Genomic DNA, 13,888 nt, shown 5'->3' on the forward strand with positions numbered 1-13,888 from the left:
TCTTACCCATTCTTTTCCTTTAGCCGAACTGCCATCTACTTGTTACTTCCATTCGCAGAAGCCGTCATCCCAAACTGGGTTTCGACGGAAGGCTTTAGGTATGCCGCGCGGCAAGTCGCATTATTTCTTTTCCTGTTTCGCGTGTTACAATCTTACCATTTGTGCTCCGTTTCCAGGCGAGTTCACTTTAAGAATCAGACGCGTCCCGCGTCTGTAAGAGATCAGCTATCCTTAGTCTTCCGGTTTGGCATCCTCGTCGGTACGTTCTTACAAAGGCTCTTTAATCCATCCTGCATAGAATAATTAGAACTCTCCATAACTGATAAAACTGACCTCTTTACTACCTCAGGTATTTGCTCAGTGATTCCGTCTCCTCCTCCAACGGATCACCCTTTCTTTGTATCCTAGGGTAAGCCATTCTTTATTCATCTCCCTTTCAGTTTCCATTCCTCTTGATTCCTACAAATGAACCCTCTCACTCTCTGTCCATGCCATCCCAGATTTCATTCTGGTAATCATCCTCATCAGGATACATTAACGAGTCAACAGTATCCGAGAATTCCAGCTGCCTTCCGGAGTCCTCGTACTCAAGCAGCACTTCACAGGGTTTTTTCCCCCTCGGGGGTTTTCCCTCGAGACTCCACTATGTCTTTGTTCCCGGTTCATCGAGCGGGACCATTGAGGGGTTTCTAGGCGAAACCGTATTACTTCAAAAACACAGACCTCTGTATGAAATAATGAAGCACGAAAGTGGGTGTAAACTTGCATGCTGAACCCGGAGCCATATTGTTTACTCCTTAAACGTATGACAGATCTTACAACCAGTTACCTTCCCCTCAGTCTTTCCTAGCTAGGCTGCTCATTCCTCCCAACCTTATCTGATACCAGTTACCTTCCTCTAAGTTTTTCTCAGCCAGGCTGCCCTTTCCTCACAAACATACCAGATACCAGTTACCTTCCCCTCAGTCTTTCCTAGCTAGGCTGCTCATTCCTCCCAACCTTATCTGATACCAGTTACCTTCCTCTAAGTTTTTCTCAGCCAGGCTGCCCTTTCCTCACAAACATACCAGATATCAGTTACCTTCCCCTCAGTCTTTCCTAGCCAGGCTGCACTTTCCTCCCACCCTTACCTGATACCAGTTATCTTCCCCTCAGTCTTTCCTAGCCAGGCTGCTCATTCCTCCCAACCTTGCCTGATACCAGTTACCTTTCTCTAAGTTTTTCTTAGCCAGGCTGCCCTTTCCTCACAACCTTACCAGATACCAGTTACCTTCCCTTCAGTATTTCCTAGCCAGGCTGTTCATTCCTCCCAAACTTGCCTGATACTAGTTACCTTTCCCTCAGTCTTTCCTAGCCAGGCTGCCCTATCCTCTCAACCTTACCAGATACCAGTTACCTTCCCCTCAGTCTTTCCTAGCCAGGCTGCCCTTTGCTCCCCACCTTACCTCATACCAGTTACCTTTCCCTCATTCTTTCCTAGCCAGGTTGCCCTTTCCTCTCAACCTTACCTGATACCTGTTACCTTTCCCTCAGTCTTTCCTAGCCAGGCTGCTCATTCCTCCCAACCTTGCCTGATACTAGTTACCTTTCCCTCAGTCTTTCCTAGCCAGGCTGCCCTTTGCTCCCAACCTTATCTGATTCCAGTTACTTTCCCCTCAGTCTTTCCTAGCCAGGCTGCCCTTTGCTCCCAACCTTACCTGATACCAGTTACCTTCCCCTCAGTCTTTCCTAGCCAGGCTGCCCTTTTCTCCCAACCTTATCTGATACCAGTTACCTTCCTCTACGTTTTTCTTAGCCAGGCTGCCCTTTCCTCACAACCTTACCAGATACCAGTTACCTTCCCCTCAGTCTTTTCTAGCCAGGCTGCACTTTCCTCCCACCCTTACCTGATACCAGTTACCTTCCCCTCAGTCTTTCCTAGCCAGGCTGCCCTTTCCTCCCAACCTTATCTGATATCAGTTACCTTCCTCGAAGTTTTTCTTAGCCAGGCTGCCCTTTCCTCACAACCTTACCAGATACCAGTTACCTTCCCCTCAGTCTTTTCTAGCCAGGCTGCCCTTTCCTCACAACTTTACCAGATACCAGTTCCCTTCCCCTCAGTCTTTCCTAGCCAGGCTGCACTTTCCTCATACCCTTACCTGATACCAGTTACCTTCCCCTTAGTCTTTCCTAGCCAGGCTGCTCATTCCTGCCAACCTTGCCTGATACCAGTTACCCTCCTCTAAGTTTTTATTAGCCAGGCTGCCCTTTCCTCACAACCTTACCAGATACCAGTTACCTTCCCCTCAGTCTTTCCTAGCCAGGCTGCCCTTTGCTCCCAACCTTACCTGATACCAGTTACCTTCCCCTCAGTCTTTCCTAGCCAGGCTGCCCATTCCTCCCAACCTTACCAGATACCAGATACCTTCCCCTCATTCTTTCCTAGCCAGGCTGCCCTTTGCTCCCAACCTTACCTGATACCAGTTACCTTCCCCTCAGTCTTTCCTAGCCAGGCTGCCCTTTCCTCACAACCTTACCAGATACCAGTTACCTTCCCTTCAGTCTTTCCTAGCCATGCTGCCCTTTGCTCCCAACCTTACCTGATACCAGTTACGTTCACCTCAGTCTTTCCTAGCCAGGCTGCCCTTTCCTCTCAACCTTACCTGATACCAGTTACCTTCCCCTCAGTCTTTCCTAGCCAGTCTGCTCATTCCTCCCAACCTTGCCTGGTACTAGTTACCTTTCCCTCAGTCTTTCCTAGCCAGGCTGCCCTTTGCTCCCAACCTTACCTGATACCAGTTACCTTCCACTCAGTCTTTCCTAGCCAGGCTGCCCTTGCTCCCTACCTTACCTGATAACAGTTACCTTCCCCTCAGTCTTTCCTAGCCAGGCTGCCCTTTCCTCCCAACCTTATCTGATATCAGTTACCTTCCCCTCAGTCTTTCCTAGCCAGGCTGCCCATTCCTCCCAACCTTACCAGATACCAGTTACCTTCCCCTCAGTCTTTCCTAGCCAGGCTGCCCTTTGCTCCCAACCTTACCTGATACCAGTTACCTTCCCCTAGTCGTTCCTAGCCAGGCTGCCCATTCCTCCCAACCTTACCTGATACCAGTTACCTTCCCCTCAGTCTTTCCTAGCCAGGCTGCCCATTCCTCCCAACCTTACCAGATACCAGTTACCTTCCCCTCAGTCTTTCCTAGCCAGGCTGCCCTTTGCTCGCAACCTTACCTGATACCAGTTACCTTCCCCTCAGTCTTTCCTAGCCAGGCTGCCCTATCCTCTCAACCTTACCAGATACCAGTTACCGTCCCCTCAGTCTTTCCTAGCCAGGCTACCCTTTGCTCGCAACCTTACCTGATACCAGTTACCTTCCCCTCAGTCTTTCCTAGCCAGGCTGCCCTTTGCTCGCAACCTTACCTGATACCAGTTACCTTCCCCTCAGACTTTCCTAGCCAGGCTGCCGTTTGCTCGCAACTGTACCAGATACCAGTTACCGTCCCCTCAATCTTTCCTAGCCAGGCTGCCCCTCCCGAACATCCTTCTGTTTCACCGGTGGTCTCATAATACGCCCAGCATGACAGGCAAAGTGCAGGGTTCCATATAGTGCTCAGTGCCAACGTTTAATTATCGCCCAGCTTTGGGCAGATACGAAAACGAAGGTGCTATGAAAAGAGGCTTCCCTTATCTTTTAACCCTACACGTATTTGGCGCCAGTATTTGTGCGCGCCTGCCTGGCATAAACTATTGGCATTACAGAGCGTGGCACAGGCTGTGCCTTCTCGTCCCTCAAAGTCTGGCATGTGTTACTAACTTCCCCGCCCTTAGTGGACACCGGTCACCTCCCGCCCACCGTTGCCTGACACACGATGTCAATCTTAAGCACTCTTAAAATAGCCCAAGCGGGCATCAGTGGCTACGCTTGGCTGGCATAGGGCAGGATGCAAAGGTTATTGGGTCCGCGGGATTCAGAGGGGTGCCCGGTTACTACTATACTGTCTACACTGGGCCACTGGAAGCGTGTGCTTCTTCCGGGTCCCCAGACAGTGCGGGCTTTTTTTGGGGCCGCCTCTCCATGGCACAGGACCTCTTGGGCTTTCCTTGGGGCCGCCTCTCTATGGCACAGGACAGCTTGGGCTTTCCTTGGGGCCGCCTCTACATGGCAGAGGACAGCTTGGGCTTTCTTTGAGGCCGCCTCTCCATGGCACAGGACCTCTTGGGCTTTCCTTGGGGCCGCCTCTCTATGGCAGAGGACAGCTTGGGCTTTCCTTGGGGCCGCCTTTACATGGCAGAGGACAGCTTGGGCTTTCTTTGAGGCCGCCTCTCCATGGCACAGGACCTCTTGGGCTTTCCTTGGGGCCGCCTCTCTATGGCAGAGGACAGCTTGGGCTTTCCTTGGGGCCGCCTCTACATGGCAGAGGACAGCTTGGGCTTTCCTTGGGGCCGCCTCTACATGGCAGAGGACAGCTTGGGCTTTCTTTGGGGCCGCCTCTCCATGGCACAGGACCTCTTGGGCTTTCCTTGGGGCCGCCTCTCTATGGCAGAGGACAGCTTGGGCTTTCCTTGGGGCCGCCTCTACATGGCAGAGGATAGCTTGGGCTTTCTTTGGGGCCGCCTCTCCATGGCACAGGACCTCTTGGGCTTTCCTTGGGGCCGCCTCTCTATGGCAGAGGACAGCTTGGGCTTTCCTTGGGGCCGCCTCTACATGGCAGAGGACAGCTTGGGCTTTCCTTGGGGCCACCTCTACATGGCAGAGGACAGCTTGGGCTTTCTTTGGGGCCGCCTCTCCATGGCACAGGACCTCTTGGGCTTTCCTTGGGGCCGCCTCTCTATGGCAGAGGACAGCTTGGGCTTTCCTTGGGGCCGCCTCTACATGGCAGAGGACAGCTTGGGCTTTCTTTGGGGCCGCCTCTCCATGGCACAGGACCTCTTGGGCTTTCCTTGGGGCCGCCTCTCTATGGCAGAGGACAGCTTGGGCTTTCCTTGGGGCCGCCTCTACATGGCAGAGGACAGCTTGTGCTTTCCTTGGGGCCGCCTCTACATGGCAGAGGACAGCTTGGGCTTTCCTTGGGGCCGCCTCTACATGGCACAGGACCTCTTGGGCTTTCCTTGGGGCCGCCTCTCTATGGCAGAGGACAGCTTGGGCTTTCCTTGGGGCCGCCTCTACATGGCACAGGGTGCCCATTTTTGTTTTTCGTTGGACAGAATCGAATGTTGTCAATCGCTACCTGGCGCTGGGTGCCATGCTTCCCTGTCACTAGCTGGCACTTGTTTGACTGTTCCTCAGGACCACCCAGTGTGACCGCACCCTCGTGGCGCAGAATGCCCATCTTCGAACATCCATACCAGGCTCGGGATAGTTTTCTTCGCCTGGCAGGGTGGTAACTGGCGTGGCGCTTCTTTTCGTCGTATCTGGCACCGGATATCGCTATTCGCTGTAGGTGCCCGAGTGGTTTTGCTCACCTAACCTGGCATCATATGCCTTTATCTGCCTTCCCTGGGTAATAAGGCCTGTAATCAGCCTGGGTGGCACACGATGCCTTCTTTCTTCATGCTTGGCACATGATGGGTCTATCTGCCCTACTGGGCCTGAATGCATTAAGTGCCCCTCCCCGTCGCCCGACCTGGCACACGATGGGTCTATCTGTCCTACCTGGCATATGATGCATTTAGCCCCCCACGTGGCAGGGGATGCTTTGAACAGCCCTACCTGGCACAGGATACATTTAGGCGTTCTACCTGGCAGAGGACGGACCTGTTTCCCCTACAAGGCACGGGATACTTTTAGACGCCCTATCTGGCACATGGCGGTTTATTTGCCCCACATGGCACGGGGCGCGTCTGTTTGCCCCACATGGCAAGTGCGCTTTTAGCCGCCGTACCAGGCACGGGAGGCGTATATTTGTCCCCATGGCACGGGATGCTTTTGGAAGACCTACCTGGCATTGGACGCGTCTATATGGGATGCTTTTAACCACCTTACCTAGCAGAGAACGGCCTGTGTTGCCCCACATGGCACGGTATGCTTTTATTATCCCTACCTGGCACAGAGGGTGTTTATTTTGCACCACAAGGCACTGATGCTTTTAGTAGCCCTACCTAGCACAGAGGGTGTCTATTTTGCACCACAAGGCACGGTATGCTTTTATTATCCCTACCTGGCACAGAGGGTGTCTATTTTGCACCACAAGGCACTGATGCTTTTAGTAGCCCTACCTAGCACCGAACCCGTCTATTTGACACCCCGCCCGCCCCCCCCCCCCAAACACACACACACGGCCCCAGCCCCATCGCACGGGACGCGTCTATTTGCCTCACATGGCACGGGATGTTGTTAGCAGCCCTACCCGGCACGGGACGCGTCTATTTGCCCCACATGGCACGGGATGCTGTTAGTAGCCCTACCCGGCACAGGACGCGTCTATTTGCCCCACATGGCACGGGATGCTGTTAGTAGCCCTACCCGGCACGGGACGCGTCTATTTGCCCCACATGGCACGGGATGCTGTTAGTAGCCCTACCCGGCACAGGACGCGTCTATTTGCCCCACATGGCACGGGATGCTGTTAGTAGCCCTACCCGGCACAGGACACGTCTATTCGCCCCACATGGCACGGGATGCTGTTAGTAGCCCTACCTGGCACGGGACGTGTCTATTTGGGATGCTTTTAAACACCTTACCTAGCAGAGAGCGCTCTGTGTTGCCCTGCATGGCATGCGATGCTTTTGGCCACCCTGCCTGGCATAGATTGAGTCTGCCCTACCTGGCATAGGATGTCCTTGATGTAGCCCCCGCACAGATCGTGGCCCTCCAGGTCGAAGAACTCCATGAGTCCCCAGTACTTCTCGGCCACGGCGTTGTCCTTGGCTTGGTCGCAGCAGCCGAACGTGTCGTACTGGGAGCAGAACTCCAGGTGCGAGGAGGGCTGGAAGGGGGGCGCGTAGTCCAGGCACTGGGGGTGCCCCAGCAGCAGGTCCGGCTGCAGCAGGCAGCCTGCGAGGAAGAGGAGGCCGAGGAGGGCAGGGGACCTGCCTGCAAGGGTGGCTGCAGCAGAGGGAGCCTCCCGGGTGCGCTCGTGCCCCTTGGCGCTCATCCTCTGAGCGTTCTGGAGTGCGCGCTGAGCGCTCCTGTCAGTCAGTGTGTGCTCTGCTCCCTCGTGGAATGTACTATTTGTGGGCTGGGGGAGGACCGCGTACTACTATCCTCATCTGTACGTCACTCCGGCGATGGACACCCCACCCCCTCCCTGCACCCAGAGCTTTGAAGATCCCACGTCGCCGCTGTGGGGGCTCAGGCTGGACTGCAGGCAGAGACGAGATCCACACGGACCACGATCTGTCCGGGCTGGTGGCTCCCTGGGGCAGATCCCCCCGCCAGCGTGGGAATCCTGCATCCCCTCTAACCCGCGCTGTACCCAGGACTACCAGGCCGTGTCCCTGACTCTCAGGCTCAGGGATAGAGGTGATTTTCTCAGGGTTGCACAAATATCAGAAGCGCTGAAGACACCCATTGCAATGTCTGCATTTTTTTTCATGATAGAAACAAAACTCACATTTATTAAAAGAGTTAACTAGACTGTATTGTTTAATCTTTAAACTGTAACCACTTTGCAGACGATTGTTTGCCCTTTCCACATGCACGGCCCTTGCTCTTTTAGCATTACTTTAAAATCGGATCCGCCTTACCTGATTTATTCTGGGCCCCACGGACTCATAAACAGGACCTTTCCGGGTTGGGCCCTGCGTGCCTCAGGCAATTTGGTCAGCGTTCAGGCTCTCAGCAAAAGAGGCGGCTTCTCAGGGTCCATTTTAACAATGTTTGCAATGTGCACAGCTCTTGTTGTAAACTGGAGCAGGCTGGAAAAACAATGCACGTTTTTCACGTATTGAGAAACAGGGCCTGATCCTGAGCACCATCTAAATGTTTTACAACAAGTGTAATTTCGTGATAATACGACGCTTTTTTATGGGCTTCAAATTCTATATATTTATAAAATGGAAGAAATAAGAAAAGCGACACCCCATCCTGAAACGACGCTTTTCCTGTTTAACGTGGAGCTCAGAATCAGGCACGGCTGAGTTTGATAATCAAGGCCTCCCTGTCGCTGTGCCCCTTCGCCTGCTTGGCTTCTCGCCTGCATATCTCGGAGCTCCGCCGAGCAGGTTTCGGGGAAGCAGGCTCATGGTGCCTTTAAACATCTCTGGGAGAGCCTTGCACGTTAATAACCCCCTCCGCCTTTCATCTCTCCCCACGCATTATACTCCCATCGTGACGTACTGCAAACACGAGTTTAACAGTTCTACCGCGTTGCCCCCCTGCTTGCCTACATCAAGCCCCTGTTCTTACCCATTTTCCTTGTTTACTTTTTCTTACAGAGAAGGAGGGGCAGGGTCCTAAAGTGTCCAGAAAGGTCTGCCAGTAGTTGCCATGGAGCTATGACCAGAGCAACAAGCACTGACAAAGCCAGTAGGTCTGGTATATTTAATGACACTAGCAGTTTCATCTACTCAAATAAGGAAATCACAGACCCAGGGGCAGCCCCACATGCATAAGAGCTGCCATCCTACGCTATTCACCCTCAGATGGCGTGGCATTGCTGCCATATGACTGGTGTAGCGTCAACTACCCAGCGGTAGCCAAATACACCCATCTGCAGTCATTGATTGCCCAGGGCCAGCCTGGTGTGCAAGGTACAGCCATCAGCTATCCAACTCCAGTTCATTTACCAAATATGGCCTTGTAAGCCAGGCACAGCCTTAAATGCCCAGACACCTCTGTGGCATCGAAAAGGTTTACCATTATACGCCACGGTGCCCAAAACATATGCCAGAAAATGTGCTCCTATGCAGAGAACACAGGACCGCATTACTACGTTTCCTACAATGCACTCTGAGCCTAACTTTCCCCCTGGAATAGGTACGGAAGCGATTACATGGCTGTCATAGGCCGACGACACAGCGATTTCACTTCAGATGCCAATTGGGTTGCAGAGATCTTTAAAGGCCGTACATGATTATGCGATCACAAAAACTTTACAGGCCCTACATGATTATGCGATTACAAACAATCTGAAAACCAATTTAAACAACTAAGGTCATGATCATAGGAAGGAAAAGAGCAACATCAACTATGGATTGGAAGATAAATGGGGATCCTGTGGAGTTTGTCGACTCCTATGTATATTTGGGGATACCCATCAAGGATCGAACGATAAGATCTTTTTACGGCGATATGCTTGTCAGTATAACTTGGATGAAATGGTTGGGAATCAAAGGTTTCTTTGCAAGAAAGGGTGGACACTCTGCAGAGGGTTATCTACACATATATAAGACAAGTGTGATACGGGCCATACTATTGGCCTAGAAACCATCTATGAGCAGGATGTCAATTGGCTGGAGAAACTTGTGGAAAAGTTGTGGCGTGCCATTTAGAGAATCCCCAGTTCTGTGCTGGTGGAAGCATTAAGTTGTGAGTTGGGAATAGTTTCGCTACTGACATTGTGGAAGTACCAAAATTGCAAATTCCTTGTTAAAGTATCCCTGATGGAGAAGAATGGGGACACTCTTCTTGGTTTGATATCCTCCAATACTTCTACAACTCCTAATCAATCATATCTAGCATTGCAGAAAACGGCTACGGAGGTTTGATATCCTCCAATACGTCTACAACTCCTTCTAATCATTCATATCTAGCATTGCGGAAAACTGCTACAGAGGTTTGATGTCCTCCAATACTTCTACAACTCCTAATCAGTCACATCTAGCATTGCGGAAAACTGCTACAGAGGTCTGATATCCTCCATTACTTCTACAACTCCTTCTAATCAGTCATATCTAGCATTGCGGAAAACTTCTACAGAGGTCTGATATCCTCCAATACTTGTACAACTCCCTCTAATCAGTCATATTTAGCATTGTGGAAAACTGCTACAGAGGTTTGATATCCTCCAATACTTCTAGAACTCCTTCTAATCAACCATATCTAGCATTGCGGAAAACTGCTACAGAGGTTTGATGTCCTCCAATACTTCTACAACTCCTAATCAGTCACATCTAGCATTGCGGAAAACTGCTACAGAGGTCTGATATCCTCCAATACTTCTACAACGCCTTCTAATCAGTCATATCTAGCATTGCGGAAAACTTCTACAGAGGTCTGATATCCTCCAATACTTGTACAACTCCTAATCAGTCATATTTAGCATTGTGGAAAACTGCTACAGAGGTTTGATATCCTCCAATACTTCTACAACTCCTTCTAATCAAGCATGTCTAGCATTGCGGAAAACTTCTACAGAGGTCTGATATCCTCCAATACTTGTACAACTCCTAATCAGTCATATTTAGCATTGTGGAAAACTGCTACAGAGGTTTGATATCCTCCAATACTTCTACAACTCCTTCTAATCAAGCATGTCTAGCATTGCGGAAAACTGCTACTGCTTGAATTACACATTAAAGTGAATATTGTTGAATTTCTAAAGAAACGCAAAATGAAAATGATTGACTGTGATAGACATAACAACCTCACGAGATTATCCTTTAAAAAGAGATATGATGAATTTACTAGACCGAGTTTTAACCTTGATCAACCATGCAGCTATTTATTGAAATATTGTATTGCAGACCTAGGAAAATGTATTACATAGTTGTTTTTTAATATTCTTCAGGGGTGAAGTGCCCACGACTCAGGACATATCAACCATATCCAAACTCTTGGACAGTGATTAACTTCGGGCGATTTCTGCGACGCTGCGAACATGCTCTCCTCCAATGTTGATCTGGATAAATGATGTGTTACTGGGCATCCTAGGAAATGATTTTTATGCCTTTTAAATGGATGGTATTTTTGCACCTAAAGATATTGACATTTCTATGCATTTGATTGACATTGTATTTATTGGAAACAAGAATATGTTTTTGGGTGTGTTTGTACTTGATGGTTTTAAAGCCGAATAAAAGTTAATGATGAATATTCTTCGTACTCTTGAGTGCCCAGGGGCTTGGATGGCCATCTGTCATGAAGAAATAATATGCCAACTAGGCAAAATGGGTGTAGAAACAGCAAGACACATCCGAACGGATTGCCACTATTTATCTAGACATTTATTTATTTCAGTTTTTGTAGGGTGCTACATGCTCGTAGCCCTCGGAGCACAGCATGAAAGATATGGAGAGAAAAGTCAATGAACAAGGAGGTTCTATTCAGATTGGTTAAAAAAAGAATGTCTTCACACATTTCTTAAAGGCGAGTAGTGAGTGAGAGCTCACCATTCCATTTGCGTGGTGCGTTAAACTCAAAACTACAATCGCCAAAGTTTTTCAAGCGGGGTTTCGGCTGTTTGAGCAAATGTGTGTCGAAGGAGCGCAGAGTTCTACTGAATGGTTTTCTCAATAATCTTTTTGTATTTGGAATATTGCTGCTTTTCTTAAAGAAAATCTTAATGGTGAGATATGTTTTAATTAGGATTTATCATGCATGCTTGTAAATAGAAAGGTTATATATAAAATGTAAATATGTATTTATTTAGGTGTAGATAGTAGGTATGGATTTAATTATGGGAAAGTAATTTCGATGCTTAAATCATATTTATTGTATGTATTATAGCTATATGTATTTGTGCAAAAGGCTTCCAATGTATAACCATAAGCACTAAAGAAAAAAGAAAAAAAGAAAAGCCTAATAGACATACATGTCCCACAATACACTATGACTGACACAGTACCGATGCTCCACAATTACCTAATTTGCAAGAACACACTTTGCCTCACTCCATACTGGAATAGGAACAGGGCTGCATTTCCCAGGATCTAGTATGCTCCATCCATTGCTTCTGGCACCACAGGCATTCACTCTGCATCTCCGAGTACAGGATCCCACACATGAAAGCGGTACAACGTTCATTCATCGCCTGTTTTTTTCCACTTATTTTTTGCCAAAAAATTTCTGCTGAAAACTACTAATGGAAGAATGTGGGTTTAAGAGCATATAAGTGGTGGTGGGAGAATGGAGAATAAATAAAAGGCAAGTAGGGGAGTTAGGGTGGTACCCCCCAAATAAACGAAAAATTTGATGAGTTTTTTCGGCAAAAAAAGGTTGGCTAAAAACTCAGCAACAAAAAAAATCTAGAGATGAATGAACATAGAAGCATGAAAGCATATCTTACTTCACATTTGCCTCATTCTATGGACATTTCAACACATGGCTACATATCCCAGAATGCATTGTCCCCTCCTGTAGCGTTATCGACGTAGGGCTCATTTTGGAAAAAGGAGCATGTGGCATGGCGGTCACTCTCGACATTTGGACTTTCATGCAATACGGTCCCATTCATGCAATTTGAGTCATGTGCACTAAGCAGCGCAAATAAAGCATGTTAAACAGGGGAGTCACAGTTGCAGCTTTTTTTGCACTTTGTAGTGAAAAAACGTGTGAATGCTGCTACGCATGGGGGACAGTAATTACAAAGAACCCCTGTGGAATCTGCCTGCTTCTAGCAGGTGCTAAAACAGGTGAATTCCGCAGGAACCCATTGGTTTTAGAGTAGCATGAAAAGGTCAGGCTGCCATAACATCAAGTGGTTTGTGAGTGCAGAACAAGGTTGTGCGGTAGACATGAAAACCCTGTTCTGTGTCTCCACTGCACCTCCAAAACGTACGCAAATGCCCTGGAGTGCAAAAGTGTGGATAAGGCATTACCTCCACATCCACTCTTCCTCGTCCCAGTACTTACCTCATGAGGCCCCAGCCTCCAACACAGGACCTTCTTCAATTTCTTTAAATCCCTATAACTCCTCCCCCAGATCCACGGCACTCAGTTTAATTTTTCCAGGCTCTGGCAGGTTGGACTTTTTCTTCAGGGTGCACCGATTGCTGGCCCCCTGGATGGATGGCACCGAGCTACCTCGGGTGCGGCGCTGCTTCTGGTCCCCCTGCGGGGCTTGGGGTCCAGGTTGAGCGGGATTGCCTCGTTTGGTTCTTTGCTGTGCTCCGGACCGCAACGTGGGCATTGTGTCCCGGGTCCTGCTGGGCCGGGGGAAGGGAAGGAGAGGGGAGGGGGCTCTGTGCTTGCTGTTTTTCCCCTCTCCTGCTGCTATGGCCATCTTGGCGTCCCATTCATGCCGGCTCCTTGGTGTGCCTTACGGAGGCAGGTGCCTTGCCCGGTTGTGTTTTGCAAGTTTGTTGGCCGGCGCGAGGACATCACGGCCCGGGTCCTGCAGGGCCCGGGCTTCGTTAAGGAGTTGGGGGCTTTGTGAATGTTTGTGCCCTGATTCTCCTGCCATTGGGGTCGTGCAACGACATGCATCCTGTTTGATGCGGCGTTGCCTAGGGGATTGTTTTGTTTGGTTTTTCACTCTTGGTTGGTGCCTTCTGGAGGGGTACCCATTGGCTCGACAGGTAGAGAATGGGGCTACCAGCTACATGATGCAGGACTCAAGCCCCCTCTCAGTCCTGTGCTGTGTATACAGGTGGTGAGTTAGTGGTGTGTTTGTGTCTGTGCTAGCCATGGACACAGGCACCTTGTCCTGTCCTCTTCCTCTGAAATGCGCGGGGGACGGACGAAGGAGATGGATTTGTTTTCCCTTGTCTGGCATGGAATTATGGAAACTGCTAATGCATCATGGAAGTAACGAAACTCAAGGGGCTCCCAGTGTCTCTTCTTTTAGGGTCTAGGTCCTCCGGTGCCGACGTGTTGCTTTCACGCCTCCTCTCAGAAATGTGGAAGTAATATGGCAGATTGTGGCACATGTCTGTGCTTAAAGGGGTTCTTGGAGCCCCTGGTGCCGGTGGAGGGGGCTGTCCTTTCTGTGAGTTTTCCAGTATAGGCATACCCCAGGTATGGGGTTGCCTTTGGTGTCTGCTAGCCGGGATGGCTTGCATTGCCCCGCTTGGTGACAGTGCTCTGCGCATT

At 49.8% G+C, this 13,888-nt stretch overlaps 1 protein-coding gene across 2 annotated transcripts in view; it reads right to left on the reverse strand.

Moving 5' to 3' along the window:
• The window catches only part of HHIPL2 (HHIP like 2), a 576,366-nt gene extending 569,249 nt beyond the window's left edge, over window positions 1–7,117 (reverse strand). For both annotated transcript variants that reach the window (XM_069608603.1, XM_069608602.1), the window contains exon 1: window positions 6,741–7,117. In XM_069608603.1, the coding sequence (XP_069464704.1) occupies window positions 6,741–7,070 (330 nt within the window). In that variant the 5' untranslated portion in view covers window positions 7,071–7,117. The remainder of the gene's footprint in view (window positions 1–6,740) is intronic.
• Window positions 7,118–13,888: the final 6,771 nt, after the last annotated feature.

This window comes from Ambystoma mexicanum, chromosome 4q, assembly GCF_040938575.1.
Source record: "Ambystoma mexicanum isolate Mex_15411 chromosome 4q, UKY_AmexF1_1, whole genome shotgun sequence".
NCBI classification, from domain to species: domain Eukaryota; kingdom Metazoa; phylum Chordata; class Amphibia; order Caudata; family Ambystomatidae; genus Ambystoma; species Ambystoma mexicanum.